Source organism: Phoenix dactylifera, chromosome 18 (genome assembly GCF_051530095.1).
Source record: "Phoenix dactylifera cultivar Ajwa chromosome 18, Ajwa_hap1_PhDact_Kaust_v1.1, whole genome shotgun sequence".
NCBI classification, from domain to species: domain Eukaryota; kingdom Viridiplantae; phylum Streptophyta; class Magnoliopsida; order Arecales; family Arecaceae; genus Phoenix; species Phoenix dactylifera.
The window spans coordinates 16,005,048-16,027,017 of record NC_143207.1 but is presented as its reverse complement, the minus strand read 5'-3'; the positions used below and the strand labels follow the sequence as shown (position 1 = coordinate 16,027,017).

General features: G+C 36.1%; 1 protein-coding gene across 1 annotated transcript; it reads left to right on the top strand.

The window, feature by feature from the left end:
• Window positions 1-3,143: 3,143 nt before the first annotated feature.
• LOC103703272 (uncharacterized) lies at window positions 3,144-21,964 on the top strand. The gene is made up of 17 exons (XM_008786056.6): window positions 3,144-3,589; window positions 6,812-6,862; window positions 7,225-7,326; window positions 8,350-8,461; window positions 12,192-12,237; window positions 12,590-12,661; window positions 13,455-13,517; window positions 13,599-13,753; window positions 13,869-13,930; window positions 17,639-17,789; window positions 18,641-18,746; window positions 18,829-18,964; window positions 20,679-20,743; window positions 20,863-21,045; window positions 21,129-21,201; window positions 21,277-21,363; window positions 21,552-21,964. The coding sequence occupies exons 1-16, from the start codon at window positions 3,430-3,432 to the stop codon at window positions 21,342-21,344; spliced, it is 1,605 nt and encodes a 534-aa protein (XP_008784278.4). The 5' UTR covers window positions 3,144-3,429; the 3' UTR covers window positions 21,345-21,363; window positions 21,552-21,964.
• The last annotated feature ends 6 nt before the right edge of the window (window positions 21,965-21,970 follow it).

Here is a 21,970-nt window from a genome sequence, read left to right as displayed (position 1 = left end):
GAAGGATGCCCACAAATTCCTTAAGCAAATGAATGGAATGAGGATATAGCAAGGACCCTTGCAAGGCTATGAACAATAATTCTCCATCTTTCTGGCTGCAAATCATGATCTTATCGACAATCGATATCTATTGTTCTGATCTACCAACTAGCCTTATTATAATGGTAAAGATTTAGATATGTCTTTCCTTCTAAATGATCCATAATACCACAATTATTGCTAGGAACCAAGCAACCCTTGTCTTTTTACAAATATTATTTATGCTCCATTTGGACCTAAGACTATCTCGGCTCGACTCATTCCATCTGGCTCTAAAGATCTTGAATAACTCCTGCCACAAAAAGATCTAGCAAAATGATATTGAAAAAAATACGTGCACGGTGATTTCCTCCCGCATATCCGGAGAAAAAAAAACTTAATCTCAACTTGGATGTTCCTTCTCACTGAATTGTCCTATGTGAGCAATTGATTTCGAGCAAGCAATCATATACATTTTTTTATCTTGAGGGGAGTTTTACTAGCCAGATCGTTCGAGCCTCATTGTGCATGATGCCTCTCTCTTGCATAAGTAGATTTAGAAGAAAACTTTCCCTCAAGTGCCAATTTTATAGATGAGCTCATCTTTATTCTAAGAAATATCGATGTCCTTCGGTAGCTGATAGAGATGGCACGCATCTTCTAAAAGCTGATAGAGATGTCATGCGTCTTCTAAAACTCGATGTGCTAGAAATTGCTCGAAAACTAGTTGTTAAGAGTGACCTTCTCAACACTCCATTACTTTAGCATCCTTATCAATAATAGGTTGGATACGGCCCTTAAGGGAGAGATTCTTGATCCATTTATTGATCCAAAAACAAAAATCCAAGCCACTGCCTACCCTAACACAATTATACATCAAAAAGATGTCACAAGCTATGTAGACCTCTCTCCATGATTAAGAGCCTTTAGATATATTAGTCTATAATATGAAAATCACTGCCATGTTGTGCATAACCTTGACTGTAGACTTATTTTATGACAGAGAAAATCTTATAACACAATATGTTGTTTGCATTAACATCCTAAATATATCATTTTTATAATGTAAAGACTTAGAATGATTATTGGTCTCAAGCAAAGGATTAAAGAGCTTTGAAATGCATTCAAATATTATTAAAAAAATTTAAATTTTCTTGGTCAATCAATAGACCTCCAATAATTGAAAAGGAGCATAAGAGAAAATATTAATTCAACAATACCCTATCAAAATAATTAAAGAATAACTTAAGAGCATTGATTTAATGGAAAAGACTTATGCCTCTTTCTTTTTTCCCTTCGCAAAATATAAAACATCAACATAACTAGTATGTATTAAACATCCAAGTAACACTCTCAAGAGAAAGTACATAAAAAATTAATTATTTTTTTTATATTTAAACCAACAAAGATCACCATTTAATAATAACATAAAATTTCTACTACACACAATTTAAGAAAGAAGAATCAAATTGTTCTCCAATCTTTACACTCTCTATGGACTATGATAGAGGAAGAGGATGTTGACTATCTATTCTTAAATTGCATGCAACTCTATCCAAATTTGTGCTGTTTCTATCAGTTTCTTAATCTTCCTCATCTCCCAATTGAGAACAACAAATTAACCTTAGAATGGATGAAATCCAATATAAACAAGGAATTTCTATTCGGTTGACAAACAATCATTTGTGTCAAAATAGCTGACATATTTATAATGAAATAAAGATAATTTTTTAGATAGAAAGTATTTGTAATGCAAGTTCTCGATAGTGCCTATATTTTGATTGGAGTTCGGGCAAATCTGCCTCTAAAAAAAAGCCATATGGAGCTAAAACCTCCTTTTTGACTTTTTAATCTCTAATACATCTGGATTAAATTTCTATTTAGCTTCTTATGTTTTTCACTATCTTCCCCACTCTTCTCTTTGATTTAGATTTTTCTTTCTTCTTCTTCCTTAGTACTACTTTAGAAAAGCAATTAGGCCCTACCCAATATTTTCCTAATAATAATAACAACATAATTATAGAACTTTCAGAAGTGAAAAGTAAATTAACTTACTTCCATCCCAAAATGTAAATAGATACACCACTATGGTACCAAGCACACAATTAAGAATTTAGATCTTAATTATAATGAAATATCTCGTGTGTTATAAAAAGGTAATTTAATAAGATATTCAGATAAATTATTTCAAAATTTTTTTAGGAGTGGCAACTAAATTTTTTCAAGAAGGAGAGTTAGACTTATAATATTATTTCGATCTCTAATATTTTAACATAATTAACTTGATTGACTTTATATTCTAGATGGTGGGGAGACGAGTAGGCCAGAAATATCTCCATCCTGCAGGGAAGTTAAGCTTTCACTCCTCTATTTAGTTTCATTTTTTATATTCTCAAACTTTATATAGACATGCCTAAAAGAAAATTAGTATATAAACAACAATATTGAATGGGACACTGATGAATTGGTACAACTACCCTTGTCTTCTCACCTCATAGTCTCAATTTTAAAATATCAAAAGAAAAAACCAGATTGAATACGAATCGGATATCATTATTATCCATATCTATATTTATTTTATCCGATAAATATAAACATGGAAATAGTATTAGTCAGATGCAAAAATTCATATCCGAATCTCTATAGCAGGTTGATGGTCCCTTCTGAGTACGTAACCAATGTTGATTTTTCAATCTCATGTTTTATTTTTATTTTGAGTTAAGAAAAAAATTCTTTTATTTTAGACGGATATGAATATGAACTAAATACTGAAATTATAGATATAAGTTAAATAATTAAATTTTATGATCACAAAATCAAAAATATTACTAAGTATATGGTAAATTATGTTAATAGAATGTTAATATAGTTATATATATATTTTAAAAGATCATAAGTACTATATAAAATAAAAATTATTTATCTATATTTATATTTATTTAATAAATATAAATAAAATTATAGTATTAATCGGATGCCTAAATTTCTATTTATAACGGAACGGAGTATGTTATCCAGTCCACCATCTCCAAACAACCATCTGAAATGGTCCGGATTCCGGAAGGAAAATAGCAGACTCTGGCTCCACTTCAATATTATATAGTAATAAGACAGATTTCCGACCCGACTCCGACTCCGACTCCGACTCCGCTTTGCAGCATACATCGAGATTTCGGATTTCCACGGGGGAGAAGAAAAAGCCATTCTCACCCAAAGGTATCAGAGCGCAGCTCATTTCTCCCACTGTAATAAACCGCATTCCCACCTCCCCCTCTTCTCCTCTCCCCCAGCCGAGCCTTCTCTCTCCGCTAGCCACGACTGTTTTACCGCCGCCGCCCCCTCCGCTTGCGATAAAACCCAAGGCGCCCGAGCGGAGGGTTCGAAAGGCCCCTTCGCCGCCCTCGCGAAGAGATGGAGGAAGCAGCGAGAGCGGAGGTCGCCCCCCAACCCCCCGCCCTCGTCGACGACGCTGAGATCAACGACTGGAGCAAGGAGGATGACGAGCCCATGGAGGAGGTTCGACCTCCCGCCCCTGCCGCCGATGATACCCTGGCGCCTCCTCCCGACGAAGGTTCGTTCGATACTGTAAACCCTAATCCTATCAGGTTCCGGTAGAATTATCCGTGGATTTACTTGTCGTCTTGTTGGAAAGATGATACGTTTCTTTGAAATGATGTTTTGTTGGATGCGGGATCGCAGTTCTAGAACTCTGATCGTTCATTTTTTAGCTTTATTGATGGTTTTTTTCCGAAATAATTTGGCTCGTAGTTCCTTTGGATACTGGATTCTTGCGCAAGCCTCATTCTTCCACAGATTTTATTTTCATTAAGCGGAGTTTCGAATTCCATCTTAGTTTTTTTTTTCAAAAAAAGATTTCGTTCCATGGTTTGTCCAACAAAAGGAAAATGGAAGGATGAAAGGCGATCAAATTAGTGTCATCCAGTGTATTTTATTTTTGTTGGTCTAGAATTTATTGGAAACTGCTACTGATTGCTACGGCATCTGTTATGTATGAAATGAAAGGTTACTGACCCTTTTTCCCCATACGCCAAGAGGATGCTTTGAGTGTTTTCAGAAGCAACAAATTATATTCAGGAGGCTTTTGGCCATCAATGTAGTTATTTTGTGCGAGAACATTTTTAGCATCATGGTTCTATATGTGTTGATCATGGCATAAAACTTGAATTACAAAGCATTTGTTTCAATGTGGCTTAATGTGGCATTGATCTGGCCTGTCATTGCTTTTGATTTTGTAATTGGATCCAGGGAATAATGTTCTTTATGACATGTAATTACGTTGTCCCTAGCTGAAGAGTGATCTTATGTCATATCACCCTTGTCAAAATCATGATGTCTGTTTAATGCCATCCATTTTTCTTGTGTGATTTTTTGCAACTTCTCAAAATTCAGAAAAAGAGAAAGGGGATATGCTATGCAGTCATCTCTCTCTCTCCCTCTCTCTCTCTCTCTCTCAATCCTACAATACCATCTCCCATCTATGGGCTATAGTTTATACCCTCCCAAGAAAAGGTTCTGATTGACTCAAAAAAGCTTTTCTGATCAATTTCTTCCTCTTATGCCTGGAATTCTACTGTTGTTTGTTTTCTCAAATGAAAGATCCACCTGACCAGTCATCCAGAGTTTGAAACCAGTAATTAAGAGGTTGGACAGTTAGTTGGGCAAGCATGGTCAGACCTCTCGTTAACCGCTTCTCTTTTTCCAGTTACAGTATGACCTTTAAAGTAAAAAAAAAAACCAAAAAACTTTTGTACAACTTTTTAGGTGGGATGACATCCTGTCTTGGCTGAAATATAAGTGCAAAGATAAGTGCATGATGTCTCTCCTGCAGATCGCTAGAGAAAACTGACTACAAACTATCGGGCTCTCCTTTCTTTTCTTTGAGCATTTACCAATCATTAAGCCAAAAAACACCTTTCTACTAGGTCAGTCCCTTAAGATGTTTCTTACAATACTGGGGTTAGTTTGCGCAAGGTCTCTAGTTACTAAGATCTCAACCATCTCGTAACGTGTCTGATATTGAGGTGGACCGAGATCTTCGTTTATCTCGCCCGAGATAAGACATTGAAAAAAATAGGAAGATCAAAATTTTCGAGATCTTAGACAATATTATAGGAACCTAGACTTATCTTGGTTGATATGGTAATTGAGATTAGCTTTTATATTAAGACAATGAGTTAAGCATTTGACAGTCAAGACATCAATTTAAGATTCTATAAGACATATGAGGAGATCTTGACCTATATTCTGATATCATATTGATGATATATCAGGATCTCTCACTTTATATGGGCTGAGATATAGGTTATACCGTATTGGTGGCTGCCCAATATCTATACAAACTGATATCTTGGCCGAGATATTGGCCAAGATGAAAACCTAGAGTTAGCTTGGTTCTTGCAAACTTAGTTCAGGAGACTGTTGTAGTTGTCCCTTTGGCATTTGCTTCCTTCATCGAGAATTTTTAAGTTTGGGTAAACCTATTTATACTATGTCCAAAGGTAATTGGAATGGTTAACAACAATAAAACTAATTTAAGGTGCTGAATAACCTGCTAATTAATAATTTAGACCATTCTAATAATAACATTGGTGTTGCATACTTACAATGGCTGACTTGCCAACAAAATGGCCGTTATGTGCTTTAAATACTCTTATATGATGGATGAAAGTATTGGCTGGGTGCTACCTAACTAATGTACTCTTTCTGTGGATGTGATTATGTCGAATATCTGTCATCATGTCCTTGTATCCTGTTATGGTTTCAATTTAGTATCATTATGTCAAGTGTTGTTACCTGATGAAATTTCTAAAGAATGGCTGGCCACATTGAGGAGGCAAGCCCTGTAATATGCTTCATGCATTCTGTGTAATCATAGCTGAGGATCTTTGTGATGATAAAATACAATCTTCAAAGATTAACCATAATAGTAATCAAGAAGCCTTCTCCCATCAATTCCAGGTTGGTTTTTACCTTTCCTTCTTTTGCAATCATTATTTCGAAGGAAAATATAACACAATTGTCTCCTTTATTTGTTTGACTCTTTTTATAGATGATCTAGATCAGAATAGAAGCTGACAGGCTTAGTGCTTGTTCTTAGTACAATAATGAGCTTTTCCTTTTCGCTTGAACCACTAAATTTTGTCATGTTACTTGTTGCCCTTGAATATCTCTTGTTTCTGCTATCCAAATTCTCAACAAACTCCCAAAGAGCATTGCTAGAATATCTGAATTCCGGTCATGAATGATGGCTTCCAAACAATCCAAAGCTTAACGGCCAGAATCTTCTCCCTAGATAACACACCTGCTTTACAATCTACTTGTAATCTTGAACCTGCACTCACTTTCTATGCGCTGCTTTATTTAAAGTGTTTCTAAAATATTCACTTCCTTGCACCTACACTTGCACTTGCTCCCATACCTACTCTCAATTCTAGCAACTAAGATTTAGAGTCTAATTACCAAAAACAGTCCCATGCTCATTAATTAATTGTTGGAAGTGTGACTAATATACAAAAACTTCATAAATTATTCTGCTTCCTTGCAAAACACACATGGAAGCTATAACTCCAGTTTATTTTTTGAACCATCATTGTTGTTCCAGTAGAATCGTAACTGCTAGTTTTTTCTAGTAAGCTAGAAAGAAGGAAAACTTGTTTAAAGAATTTCTCATCCATTTGCTACAGGGTGATTTCATGTGCCTTTACCATTCTCAGACTTTTCTAAAAGTCTAGCCCTAATCAATTCTGATGTTTACTTCTTTTCTTTTTTGCAGACGTCAAAGTGATTCAGTCTGACCTTCAGTCCTTACAGTTGGAGACAAAAGGTGCAATGCCCTATGTAGATTTGCAAATATAGTCTAGTTGATGGGAAATTGTGTTTTGAGAAACATTGGCTCAGCAGGCAGATTGTCAAAAATTCTTCTTTCATTTTATAGTAGTTGATGATTACCATGGCCATAATTTGGAGACAATCATTCAACTACTTATGAGTTGGCTTTCGGATCACTGTTTTCTGTTTTTACCTTAGTCCAGGCCTACCAATGTATAAGGATCTTTGGATTAAGGCCTTCAACTTACTTCTGCTGAGCCATCGAACAAATCTGATATCGCTTAATCTTCATCCTCGTCATTTATACTTCATGAGTTCTTTTTCCTCATGTTAATGCTTGCTTGGTTAAAATCACAGTGAAAGATAAGGAGACAGTTGCAACTGAGGAAGATGAAAAGCTGGATGAAAAGGAAGAAAACAAGAAGCGGCACCTAAATGTTGTTTTCATCGGTCATGTTGGTATGTAAGGATGCGGCTTTCTTCCGCTTCACCTTGTTGTGTTTTGTAAAAATGACCTTTAATGGTTGTTGGTATATTTCCACCATGTTATCTTGTTATATTTGCTGTGCTCTATTTCTTTTATCTTAGAACTTGATTCTGGTTTAGATATACACTATATTGTTTCCCCTGGAGTTATCTCTTTCCCCTGGAGTTTACTAGATTCTGGTTTAGATATACACTATATTGTTTCATCTCACTAGTCATCACTTTTAGATTCTGAAATGCTTCTTCCAATCCATCCTTTTTCGATTGTTATAAGGCATAACAAGTCCATATATTTTTTTTTTCTCAGTGTATATTCTTTCCGAATTGTTAAATGATACCGAGCATAGTTAACTGTTGATGGGATCTTTCGTTTTTTGTGATTAATTTGCTAATTTTGAAAATGATTGAAGATCAGCAAAAATGTTCAGGACATGATATGTGGAGATTTCAATTCAACAGACATGTAAATTTGAGTTCATTGAGAGTGATGTTTGCATTTGGAGTTCAAGTTCTTTGGAATTTGTTAATTATATTGTGAATTCACACAAGCTTGGGAGAGATGATATAGAACCAAAATGTCTAAATGTTAGCTCAGTGTTCTCTGACACAGATATGTTTCTAACGAAAGATTTTCATTTATTTTTGATCCTTATTCTCTTAGTTTACAGACATAGATTATAAGCCTATGTAGTGTGAGATATATGGCTGGAATGCTCTCTTCCTCCCTTATTCCTACCTTTTAGTTGGATACTTCGTATACAATAAATGCCAACTTCAGAGTTTCATATGACTTTAAAGGATCTATCATGATTGCATATGCTCTTGTACTGCATTCTCACTTCTAATCTGATATTATCGCATGGACCATTGATCTTGTGAAGATCAGTTAGTGGGTTGACTGCTTTCATCATTCTAATTCACATTAATTGTTATATTAACAAAAGCAGCTAATAGATCATATCTGCTTTCTGCATTTGCGTGTTTCCATGGATGCAGATGCTGGTAAGTCTACAACTGGAGGCCAGATACTTTTCCTCAGTGGTCAGGTTGATGACCGAACTATGCAGAAATATGAGAAGGAAGCAAAAGATAAAAGTAGAGAAAGCTGGTATGCTCGTGTTGTACCTTGTGATTTGTTGTGCTTATTTGTTGCTGAGGCGGTGCTATTTTATTCTTTCTCTACATACTATATTGCTACATGTCACAAAGTCTGCCACTATTATAAATATGTCCAATATTTGTCTACTCTATCTGTTTTGTGTTGTTGACAACGATATAATTTGAATATTATCATAGTAAAAGTTTGAATATTCTTCACAATTTTTTTCTCTTGTTCTAATGGTAGTAATATGCTTATTGATGGACGACCTTGCCAAGTGATATTTATTTAAAAGAAGACATATGCAGTCCGACACTCTGATCTACATGTAGTTGGAGTCTGATTGCTGCTGTATCAGGGAATAATACTTCCATTAACAGTTCAATGCTGTGCTGCCTATGCCACCAAGCAAAGACCACCTTGTCATGCTAGCTATTGCCTGTTGTAAGAGTATATGAATGCATTATACATCATTAGGAAGTTGAGATCACATGTACCTGAAGGATGACGAACTCAGAACTTAAGCTTGATGACATGAGATCTAGAAAGATCAGTGCATCTTTATAAAGTCAGTTGACTGACAGATATATTTAAACTATATCAGGGTTTATGATGTTATGAGTTTTACTTCTTTGTACTATATATTTGCATTATAAAGACCGCAATAACTCTGCTCTATATTTTCTAAAGATGAAGCTTTAATTTTCTTTTTCTTTTTGGAGCTGATTTTGGTGGATTCCAAAAGTTTCTGGGAGTATTGAAAATTTTGATTTGAATGCGGTTCATTTCAACAATCTTCAGGGGAGTGGAATAGTGACAGGGCATCATCCATTTGATGTTTTGATTTAGGCAACAGAATAATATATTTTTGACTTCTAAGTGTAAGGATGCAGTTTTTGAGTGCAATGAGGTAATACAGAATCCAAAGTAGTTGGGTAGTTACTTAACTTGAGTTCTAATTTTTTGTCATGAGATTGTTGGTAATTCTTATTGGTAGCTCCATAGCAAGGGAGGGATGGGAGGAAAGAGGGTTATGGTAAAAGAAGTTCTTGGAGAAACAATAACTTTATGTCTTGTTTGTTAGAGTATAAAAAGAAGCCTTATGTTTTGTATATTACATGAGCCTTCAATGGGTGTAGAGTTCTTATAGAGGGAAAAGACTAAATGGATGCAAAATAATTGATGGTCTCCTGTTGCGGTAGATTAATGTCACGGAGACTAATTGATCCCCTCTTTGAAGCTATACCAGGAGCCTGAAAAAAGCTAGGTATAGTTGAAGAAGAGAGGGCCACGTTAATTCAAGCCTTCCCCTCTCTGGCAAACTTTGGAACACCTTGCCGGCACCATGTCAAGAACACTCTCTATTCTTGCCATGCAATTTTGTACATGTGGAGACTAATAAAAATCCAACGACGTCATTATAGGAAAACCTAAAAATTTTTAGGTGATATAGTTGTGTAACCGTTGTATTTTGGAAGAGATCTTGTGGTTGAGGAGGTGACTTGCTTTGCTTTGCTACTTTCTTTATCTATCTGCATTTTATGGTGAAGATGTGAGGAATGTGACACCTACTTCATCTGTTAACTTTCCTTATAGGACTTCATTCCCACATATCTTTCCTTTTACTCCTGTCTCAGGTGTCAGAACTTCACATGGACTCGCCTCTTTTTAGGTTGACTGTGTTTTCATTCATTACACATATCATATGGCAAACTACTTCAAAATACAATCCTATTATGATGCTTTGTTTGTCTATGTGCTCAGAGAGAACAAAAGAGTGGTTAATCATCTCTTAAAGAGTTGAAATTACTTTAAGAATCTGGAATCCCTTTGTAGAATATATTTATAAAAGTGGGATTTTCTTCAATGCGTTACTAGTTTCTATGGGTTGCTAGCATTATGGTAAAAGAAACTTGAAACATCACTGTGATAGTAGTGGCATGGGAGATTGTGCAGGAAGATGATGAACAATCCTTTGGTAATAGAATGTCTTTGTGTATAGATTTAATGATTTGAGCTGTCAGTTTTGAAAAGATTCTAAATTTGTTTTTCACCTTGCCTTGAGATGCCTGCCCAAGTTTGTGGTTGCTGTAATTGGATGTTTGGTTAGTATTGGTGAATTTGCTCTCCATAATGAGTCTATTTGGGAATCCTAATTCTGATTGGAGGAACTAATACTGTGACATGATTTCTATTCCATGATTGCTTGGACCTCTGGGCTTGGCTTAGGCATTTACTCACCATATGGAATGGGACCCTTGATTACTAGAGATGTTCTCTCCTGATTGGTGAGATTTTGATGGTTGAGGGCGTTGCCTTGTCCACAACAGTAATACTGTGTTGAGCTGGTGAAATCTTTATGTTGGTGATTTGTTTTCTGTTATAATTTGATCCAAGGTTTTAAATCCTCTGGGATAGGGATATCCCGGTTTCTCCATCGAATAGGACGCCCCGCCGTCCTGCTCTGTCCCAGTGGTGGTCATGTTCATGCGTCCCGATATAAATTCTCCGTCTCTCTTCCCTTCTTCTTTCCTTTCCTTTTTTTTCTTTCTTTCTTTTTCTTCTTTCCTTTCTTTTTTTTCTTCTACCTACCGTTCCTTTCCTTTTTTGTTCTTTTTCTTATCCCTTCTTTTATTTCTTTTTCCTTTTTTTCTTCTTTCTATTTTCTTTCATCTTTCTTTCCTTCCTTTCTTTTTCTTCTCCCTTTGTTTTTTTCTTTCCTTTTTTCTTCTTCTTTTTCTTTCCTTTCACTTTTTATTTTTCTTCATCTTTCCTTCCCTTTCTATCCTTTTTCTTCTTTATCCGTGCATAGATGGGTTTCGGAGTCCCGATCTTGTCCCGGTCCCATTTTCTCATAAGAGTAGGATGGGACCGCCGGGATGCGCCCCGTCGGCAGGGACTTAAAACCTTGATTTGATCCTCTTTCACCCACTGTAGGAAAAGAATCAGCAGAATTTCCTTGCTTATTACTCTTGTAAAAAATATATTCATCAGAAAGGAGAAAGAAAACAAATATTTATATTAGTACATGAAAGAACATTTAGAAATATTTGGACGCCTTTAAACTTGTTGAGCTTTGTGTAAGTTCAAGATTAAATTGAAGACATGCCCCTTTTTTTATTTTATTAGAGTCTCTTGGTATCGTTTCCATGTTTTCTTAATTTTTTGTACTTTGAAGGGCTAGAATATTGTGCTCTAAACCTTCAAATTTCGATACTTAAGGAGCATGTGTTCTCAAGAAAATCTCTATTTTTTTCACAATTGTATGTTAGAAAATGTGAATTTTGTTGCGATGCTATAAGTTCTTATGATTACCAAATTAGGGTAGATCAAACGACTGGGCTCTCAAATCTTATTTATGTGCCATGTAGACGGTCGAATTGTTTTGTTTCAAGTTATTATGAGGGCTTGCCTGGTGCAAGGGTAAGGTTGCTCCATTGTGATATGAGTGTCGTAAGCATGAAAACAATCTCTCCGCACATGAGGGTAAGGCTGTGTACGTCTAATCCTCCCCAAACCCTGCAGTGGTGGGACCCACATGCATTAGGCTTCCCTTTTATATATTTTCAACTTATTGTTGCACTGCTCAATTTTACAGTACTTTGACACATTTGCACGTTATGGGGTATATCTTGCTGGTTCCTTTCTTTCACTGTTCACTATGACCTGTTCTGGAATAAATTCACATTTTTTTTGGAGTTTTTATATATATTTAGTAGCCTGTTCATTGATGCTCTAGGTACATGGCTTATATTATGGACACAAATGAGGAAGAACGCATAAAGGTATAGAATTTCAGCATTCACCTTATCTAAATCTGTTGCGGGTTCAACTTTATGATCTTTTTTGCCAAGCTTCAGTTGTTTTTATGCTTACCAGCTCTGTTATACCTGGTTCATGTGCTTTTAATAGTTTCTGAGTATAAAAAGGTTTTATCATTATTTGCATGAGAGAAATAAAAAGTCCCTTATGCCTTGTCATTTATGTTATTTATGAAAGCATCATCCATACGGGTAAAGACTTGACTCCTTGAGTGTTCAGTATATTTTTTGCTCATCATATCTTCTAACTAGTGGATTGCATGGTTTTTCCAAACAGTTGTTTTTGCTTATTGTTTCTATATTTCATGTGTTTCAGGGGAAGACTGTGGAGGTTGGCAGAGCCCATTTTGAGACAGAAAATACAAGATTCACAATCTTAGATGCTCCGGTATTTTTCTACTAATAGCTTAGAATTTTTTTGTTATTAGAATTAAATCTGTTCTCTCAGTAATGTCTTAGAGGCTGTTGGTTTGGATGTTTTAAGGATCTGAACAAGGAAATTTTTTTCATTTTTCAATTCCATGATCATGTTGTACAACAATGTTGACTGAGTATGTCACAGCAAATGAAGCAGCAACATTTCTGGGTTACATAACAAGCTTGGAGTGGGTTATGTAACAAGATTGGTCTAAAATTACTTCCAGAACAGCATATCACAACTGTAGATGTCAAACTCTCCTTAAACTCAAGGGCTTTTATCATTGGCATCATTAGTACTCTTTTGTTGTGACATATGGCATGGAAAGACATCTCAATGTTATTAACTCTCATATGCAAGCTCAGAATGGTGGATCTTATATTTATTTCTGTTTACAACAAAGTCCCTGTTTTCCTGGTTCCTGAAAAATGTATCATGCATCAGCATTGGAGTCCTTGCGCATTTTTGGAGGGATCAAATTGTGAGTGACTCTATGTTTTGTTATTTTCTGTCAGAAGAGTGTTCAATCCACTTGCTTACTGGCTTATAAGGAATTATAGAATTTCCTGAATGTATCTGCATGCATTGTTAATGTTGGATCTAGCACATTATGAGAATGATATATCAGTCTAGTGAGTATCACAAATTATTTTTCAGTGTTGTATTTCGATTACTATTGTCAATCATTGGATATCACATAATTAATTCCTATATCTTTGGAAGTTTTGTTGATCATGGTTCATCTAATTGCATATTTCTCTAGGGTCATAAAAGTTATGTGCCAAACATGATCAGTGGTGCTTCTCAAGCTGATATCGGTGTTCTGGTAAAGATCTTGTCATTTTGTTTGTTCAACATATACTTCTTTTTGAAACTTCATAATCTTGTGATATGTTACTGTGTTAAGGTCATATCTGCTCGAAAGGGTGAATTTGAAACTGGATATGAAAGAGGAGGACAGACTCGTGAGCATGTTCAACTTGCAAAAACATTGGGTGTTGCTAAGTTGATTGTTGTTGTCAACAAAATGGATGATCCTACTGTGACATGGTCCAAAGAAAGGTTTTGTTCAAGTCCTGTCTCTTTTTTCTGTCTACAAGTGATTTAAAGTTGTGATTTTTGCCCGCTAAAGAGTGGCAGTTTCACCTTTTTTTTTCATGGGGCTTTTCCTTTGCAGGTTTGACGAAATAGAGTCTAAGATGGTTCCTTTCCTCAAGTCTTCAGGTTACTTAAGGAAAGGTAGTATGGTCTAACTTTTCATGAGCTATATTCATGTGTTTTTACTTTTTCCCACAGCACTAATGTTATTCCTTTTTCCAACATCTCCTTTTTTGTATTCACTTTTTCACTTTTTGTATTCACTTTTTTTTTCACTTCTCCGTGCCATTGACATTACTGCAAAGGAGGTTTGGTTCATAGAAGTAAATGTGTTGCTTTCTTACTTTGCGCACTATTGCAGCATTTGCAGGATCAGTATTTTACTTTTTTTTAATTTTCATTTGTTGGGTGGTGCTGTTCCTCTTATGATATCTTTGCTAGTTTAGTTGACTCGCAACCATATAATTCAATGTTGTCTTGAGCAGTGTTTTAAAACCCGGTTGACTGTCTGGGTTGACCCAGTTAACCTGCCACATGCGAAGCAGGTTAGGTCAAGGTAAAACCCAGACTTCACCAAAACCTGCCCAAACCAGTGAATCCTGTGGTGCCACTGTTCAGACAGCCTGGATTGGATGACAAAACAACTTGTGGGTCGAACGTTGAGAGAATAATAAACTGAACTCTGATCTCATGTTTGTACAACTGACCAGGCGAGGCCAAGTGGGGGACCCCCTTTGTGGCCTAGGCAAGTGCCTAGGTGTAGACAGCTGCCTAGGGAGGAAAATCCTCCAAGAAGACCTATTTTTCACTGTATATGGCATTATTAGACCTATTTTTCACGCTTAAAAGACCGAAGATGAAAATCCACTAGAAGAAGAAAGTGGAGGGCAGCAACAGCATTGCTGCCGCTGCGGCAGCCAGTAGGCTGCAGGGACATAGCAAGGCAGCCAACCCCCCTGCAACAAGTAGGAGGAAGAGGAGGAGAAAAGGGTAGAGAAGCGACAGCAATGTGCTGCAAAACAAGTAACATCCATCATGAGGGAAGGAAGCAAGCAAAACAAAGGCTAGCATGTACAGCAACAGGCAAAAAACAGGGGAAGCAGATGGAAAAAAAACATTGCTAGATGAAAAAGAGCAAGAAAAGTTATGTATGCAAGAGAACGATAGATAGAGGTAAAAAACATGTCTGTTTGTTACTAGTTTTAGCCACAGCTGTCTGTGTCCATCGCCACTCACCATTACACCGCTAAGCATTGATCAGCCCACTGGATTGCTCCACTGGCAGTCTTCTGCTGCCCTCCAGTTGTCCCATATGAGTTCAAATAGGGAAAGCAATAGAGAAATGAAACTCTTAGAGACTAGTGCTTAAGTGGGCTTTGCTTGGGTGGCTAGCCTGATTAGGCACCTAGATGGCTGTCCTTAAATTTTTTATATGAATCTGTCTTGTGTTTGACAGCTAAGTTTAGGAAGCTCAAGTAAATAATAAATTAGTAATTATTCATTTCCATGTTTATTTTAAGTTATATTGATCCGAGCATGATCGAGCTAGGCCTACCTCATGTTTGGCTCATTTATATTCTGAGCTAAAAATTCTCTTGTTTATTAAGCGATCATTTTTAGCTGAACATGAGCTGATTGCAAGTAGCTTATTCATTTGGCAGCGCTAATGTTCCCTCTATTGCTTAAGGCTGCTCTCAGCTGATTGTTGATGAATCTATTAGTTGTGTACATGAGCTGATTGCATGCAGCTTAGAGCTAATGTTCCCTCTATTGCTTAAGGGATTGTTTTTTCTTTCACTTGGATTATTGGAGCTTAGCCTGCTTTGTGGTCCTTTTAATCCTGGTGGAGGAAACCTGCTTCTTGTGAGTCTTAAATTCAGATTTAGCCTACATCGTATTGGTGACTAGCTGTTATCTAGTTTATGGTTGTTTAGAATTTCTTGTTTTTACCTTGTTCATCTCTCCATTTTCTGTATTTACATGATGCCATTTAATAGCATGATAGCACCCTGCTCTCAGCTGACTGTTGATGAATCTATTAGTTGTGTACTTTTTGATCTAAGGCCTACTTAATCCAAAATCAATATTTGTTACATAAACTAATTGCATGGTCATTGGTAATCCTATGCATTATCCTTCTTGGTTAGGATGCATGGATACTTAAAACTTGCATGCCATGGCCATTTCAAGTATGAATCATATACAAATACTTGTTGGGTACAGCTGGATAAATGTTGGATAATTATTTTAAGTAATTCTAGCTTTATAATTAGCAAGCCCTTAGATACTTTTTGGATATGTCTGCGGACAATTGATTGGATATTGGGTTGAGTTAGGCTGGTGTTGAGCCCAGATCGACTTCCATTAAACTTAAGTCTGTACCATCTATCTCATGCAAGGTTTTAACTATTGGTTCCCTTACCTGTATTGACACCCAATGGATACAGACTGTACCAAGTATTTTCATGGTACATCCCATGGTATTGGCACTCAGCATAGGGGGTGTACTAAGTATTGGTTTCCTAAGAGGCTGGTATGATATGCCCAGTGCAGGTGGTACGAAGTGGTACAATCTGATACGTAAATCCTAGATCTCAAATTTTATGTGCCCTATTTAAGAGAGGGGAGAGAGAAAGACGGAAGTGGCGGTTGTACTTGGAAATAAGGGTGAGGGGGAGTTTTTTGGTTATGAATCTTAGCCTTTTAATTATGAGAGTGAGAGGGAAGCAGCAGTTGGATTTAGAGACGATGTGGGGGCTTTTTTCTTCCTATGAATATTAAACTTTTAATAATGGATATCATGTGTGGGAAATTGTAGAATGTGATGTTGAAGTGATGGTATGGACTATGGAGCTTGGATTTTGGTCTACGGATGAGAATGGCAACTCATGGAGCTTGTGTATAATATGGATTATGTTACTATGGTATTCCATTATGCTTTAGGGAAGTTTTTTCACATATATATAAAATAACACATTTATTGATCGAAACATTTCAGCCATACTGTTATCTATTTTTTAAAGTTTTGATGTATTGGTATATTCATATCATGTCTTATTTCCCTACATCCATGTCTGTGCTTCATAGCTTTCTGTTGAGGGGTTATTCTTTGATCACTGACTGTTTTAGCTAAACAGGCCTGTGTGCTTTCAGATACTGATGTGAGAAAACTTTAGGCCGGTGTCTTTACACTATTATTGAGGATTTTAACTGCCCACCAGGTTCCTTGTCTGGTGGTGCTTGTTCTCTTACTTTATAATATAAGGGATGATCTATTGATGGTTTATTCTTTGATCACTGACTATTTTATCTAAACAGGCCTGTGTGCTTCAGATATGGATGTGAGAAAACTCTAGGCCAGTGTTTTTTATGCAATTATTGGGAATTTATTTTAATGGCCCACCAGGTTCCTTGTATCGTGGTGCTTGTTCTCTTACTTTGTGATGGAAGTTTAAGGGATGAAGTCAAATTGGCCAACCACATTTTTGTCAGATGCATTTAATTAAATCTGTATCTTTAGACAAACTACTTTTAGTCTGCCATGCAAGTCTTTTAAAATAATTATGCTTGGCTCTACCATGAGTATGGACCTTGTCATTTATCCATTTGCTCCGTTTATTCTTGCTAAAGCATACCCATCATTTCTCTTATGTGTTAAGATTTTGCAAGTCAAAGATAATTATCAATTCATCAATATCATGTGAAAAGAAGTTCAATGCTAGCTGAGCTATAGCTGCATATAGCACATACTTCATCAATCAAACTTTACTAATGAGAGAGCTGAACCAATGTGATAAACTGCTAGTTTGTATATAATACAGTTGTCTGTTCCTTATGCACTTTATACAGATGTTCAATTTCTTCCTATCTCTGGTTTGGTGGGTACCAATATGAAGACCAGAGTGGAGAAAAACATTTGCGATTGGTGGAATGGTTCTTGTCTTTTTGAAGTTTTAGATTCAATTGCTGTTCCTCCACGTGATCCTAAAGGTCCTCTCAGGTACGAATTCACTTCCATCTCTTTTAGTTTCCAACCAGTTGTTGGCACCCAAGATGCACATGATGGATCATGCATTATAATGACTCTATTGTACACGATGCATCAAACTGAAAGGAGTAATTAGTGAATCACATGGTTTACCATCAATTTTTCTTTATTTGTGAAATAAACGATATAAGTACTGATGCATATACCACTAAAGTACTGGTGTGCCCCTTGGTCCGTGTTGTACTGAGACACAGTATGCAACTCAGTTATGTTATGCCTGCACCCGTAGGTGTACTGCTTGTTAGTAAGGTATGGGTCCATGCCATACCAGTGAGGTACTTAAACCCTTGATTTGAACAATATAGATGGTTGTGAATGGCGATCCCGTTACCCTGAGCTGCAAGTGGTACTGTAATTCAGGATGAACAATCGTGATTTGATGCACCGAGGGGTCTTCTATTGTGAAATAATTGGATACACATTTAGTTTGGTTCTTGTAAGACAGGTTAAAAGGGAAAAAACTGAATGCATTTATTACTCTGTCAGTTAAAAAGGGTAAACTTGGGAAAGAGAAAAGGAAAAAGGAGAGCATATATTCTAGGTTGATGTTAGAGTCTCGTAGAGTTGGATGAGAGTTCTCTTTGTGGTGTGATGCATATGGAAGGTTTGAAATAATTATGTTCAGCTAACTTTATGATCAGAACTTTAGTTTTCCTCTTTTGCCCAATCTTAGCAGTTTCCATAGATGTGATGGAGATTCATCAAGTTAATTTTTCCGCATCCTTGTACCTAATTATTTAGCCGTTCTTGGCAATGCCATTTGACAAGTTATTATAAAACAATAATAAACTTTTGATATGCAGGATGCCAATTATTGATAAATACAGAGAAATGGGAACTGTCGTGATGGGAAAAATAGAGTCTGGAAGTATTCGTGAAGGTGACAGCTTGTTGATCATGCCCAACAAAGTATGATCTCTTCTTAGGTTCAGTTTGTTCATAGTTTTAAATTTATTGGGTCAGTTATGTTGTATTGCTTGATGATTGACAGGCTAATGTAAAAGTGCTTGCTATACACTGTGATGAAAATAAAGTAAGATGTGCTGGACCTGGTGAGAATGTCCGGGTCAAATTGTCAGGGATTGAAGAAGAGGATATCTTGGCTGGTTTTGTCCTTTCAAGCATTGGTATGTATTAGTTTCTTATATAAACCTAATCTCAAAAGCATACGGCTTAAATTGGCGTTCTCTGATAGTGCTTGAAAGATACTTCTATATTTTATTTTGGATATCTATGCAAATAATGCTAAACTATCGACTTCAGTATGTAGTTAGAAAATAATGATATGAAGATGAGAAAGTTATGACCCTTAAATCTAAAAGAAAAATATTGGGGTGAGAGGATCTAGAGGATTTGCTACTTTCATTTTGTATGGATCTTCTTACATTGCAATTTATTTTACTGTAATTCATAAATTATATATATATTCACCTGAAGTCTGATACAGAGAATTACTTCTGAACTAACATTATTAGATTTGTAATTTATTCTGCAGACACCACCATTTCTGGCTATATAAATTCTTAATGGACAGTCTAATGAAGCCATGAATATATTAGTTAGAACTGATGGGCCAATAACAGTCTTCTGAATTCATTTACATAGGATAGATTGATTAAGAAAGATTTTGTAACAAAAGAGGTTTAGCTAGCAATGATAAGCCATTTGGATGCTGCAAGCACCTGCCAGAAATGATCAGTCTTATAGGACACACTTTGACAGTGTATCCATGCATGGAACTTGAAGCTCTCAATATCCTTGTAACTACTGAGCTGTGGGCGTGAACACATATATAGATAATTGCTAATGGATGATGATAGATTAACTCTTATTTTATTGTGATCTTTAATGTGCCTATTGATTTAAACAGGTCTTCTTCCTCGGTCATTTCAATGTTGTCCTGATAAGGGCATATCAAGATTACTTGGAACAGATTAGATTTTGTTTTGTTTTGTTTCTATTTTTGTGCCTTCTAGTGACCTGATGGTTGTCAAGGAATTTTAGGGAAGCCTGATCTCTATTTATAATCTATGCATGCCAAATCTTTATTAGGGATGTGCCATGATTGCTGTCTGGCTGTGATATGCATTTAACTATCATATTAGATGTCTTTATCTTGAAAAAATCATCAACATAACCAAGAAACCATTTCCCAGTTGTATGGATCTGGCTTTATTAACTTTGACATTGTCCTGATCAACAGATACATCTGCTATTACTGGTTTTCTAAATCGTTTTTCTCAACTTGTCCCTTTTAGTGGAAGCATGTCCCACCTGGCCATTTCAAACTATTTCTTATTGTGGTCTCCTTAAATCTTGAACATGCCTGTAATTTCTCGGTTGCTTCTCCAGTTTGCTCCCACCTATTTTGTCTTGTTAGATTGATTCTTATCAACCAGCTTGATATACTAATATTCCATTTTTCCAGGTCTTGTGGCATACCTTATGATTTCTTTGCATGCTTTAATTTGGATTGTTTTCCTAGTGCGCTTGTTCTGTTAAAAATCTTACGTTACTATGAAATTCTTGAATGGCCGTATTATGTCTTTTGGTAGTGGGATTGACCATGACTCTAATTTGGGTTTCCCTAAATGCGAGTAATCTTTACAGGGCTATGTGCTTAGTAAAAAATTCTGAAATTTCATATGACTGTAGGCTGTTTCTTCATTTTTTTCCCCTTGATTACTTTGTTGGTACATGCAGTTTCTTTTATAAATAAAAAGAAACATATTTGTATTTTTCATACAAGGAATTCTTCAAATATAATGAAATTTAGAAATTGCTTGTATCTGAATATTACACTGGCAATATGTGTTAACACAATTTGTCATGTCCATGCAGCAAATCCAATAGGTGCTGTTACTGAATTCAATGCCCAGTTGCAGATTCTTGAATTGATTGACAATGTAAGTCCTTTTCCTTGATAAAAAAGAGGTTTTCTTGGTTCTGACGATGCTATTTGGCTTATGGGAACAAATGTCCAGTTAAATCACCGAGCATTCTTGATGCTCTATTATTGTGCTAGGCAATTTTCACTGCTGGTTACAAGGCAGTGTTACACATTCATGCAATTGTTGAGGAGTGTGAGATTGTAGATCTTATAGAAGAAATTGATTTGAAGAAAAAGAGTGCGGATCCTAAGAAAAAGAAGCCAAAGAGAAAGCCTCTTTTCGTTAAGAATGGTGCTGCTGTTGTCTGCCGCATTCAGGTATGCCCTTTGAAGTACTCTTAACAAAATGTACAAGTATACACTTTCTTAGTACTAATTATCTACTTAAATCTGTCATCTAGGTGAATAACTTGATATGCATCGAGAACTTTTCAGATTTTGCCCAGCTTGGAAGGTTTACCCTTCGTACGGAAGGTGAGAAGAGAATTATCGAGTAATGATGCTGTTGTGCTTATTGTAATAGTCAGTGACATGGTTTATGTTTTACAGGGAAAACAGTTGCGATAGGGAAGGTTGTTGCGCTTCCTCCTCCAGGAAGCTCAGCTTTTGTTTCTTAAAGAAATTTTGGTTTAGAAGGTATGTGACTTCCCCTACTTATCCTCTTTTACCATCTATAATTGCCATTCATGGATCTATGTTTCTTCTGCAATAATCTGATATTTTTCCTGTTATCTCTCTTTCTCAAAACTTACTGGGTGCCATTTTTTTGTGGTTTTCTACAAGTCATAACTTACAATGTTGTGTTATAATTTTATGCTTGCCAGGAAAAGATATTTCTGTTCTACTAGACCACCAAGTTTATGAGTACAGTTAATCAGCATGAGCATTATTTCTGAAGCAGCCTTGAAGTTTGCGGTTTTATATTTATGAGTAACAAAAGGATAAACAGGAAGAGTCTTGATTCATGGTTGCGGTAGAAAGGAGAATTATGATTAGTATGATTGAGCTTGTGTCATTTTTTCTTTTTAATGACGTGAAATACCCATTCACCCTTTGCTGGGTTTGAGATAAAATTACTTGAGCATGGCTTGTCTGTACTTGCTTCACCAGTTCTTATGCACGTACTCGCAATTTTTTTATAGTTCTGGTGGAAGGGATCCTTATGATCCATTTGGTGGATATTGTGTCATGTCTTTTATGATGTGAAATACTACATCCTCCACTGTGTGATCTAAAATTTCTT

Coding starts and splice junctions, on each gene's coding strand:
- LOC103703272 (XM_008786056.6), top strand. CDS start 3,430: ATGGAGGAAGCAGCGAGAGCGGAGGTCGCCCCCCAACCCCCCGCCCTC. Junction 17,790..18,640: donor GATCCTAAAGGTCCTCTCAG/GTACGAATTCAC, acceptor TTTGATATGCAG/GATGCCAATTATTGATAAAT. Junction 18,965..20,678: donor TTTTGTCCTTTCAAGCATTG/GTATGTATTAGT, acceptor ATGTCCATGCAG/CAAATCCAATAGGTGCTGTT.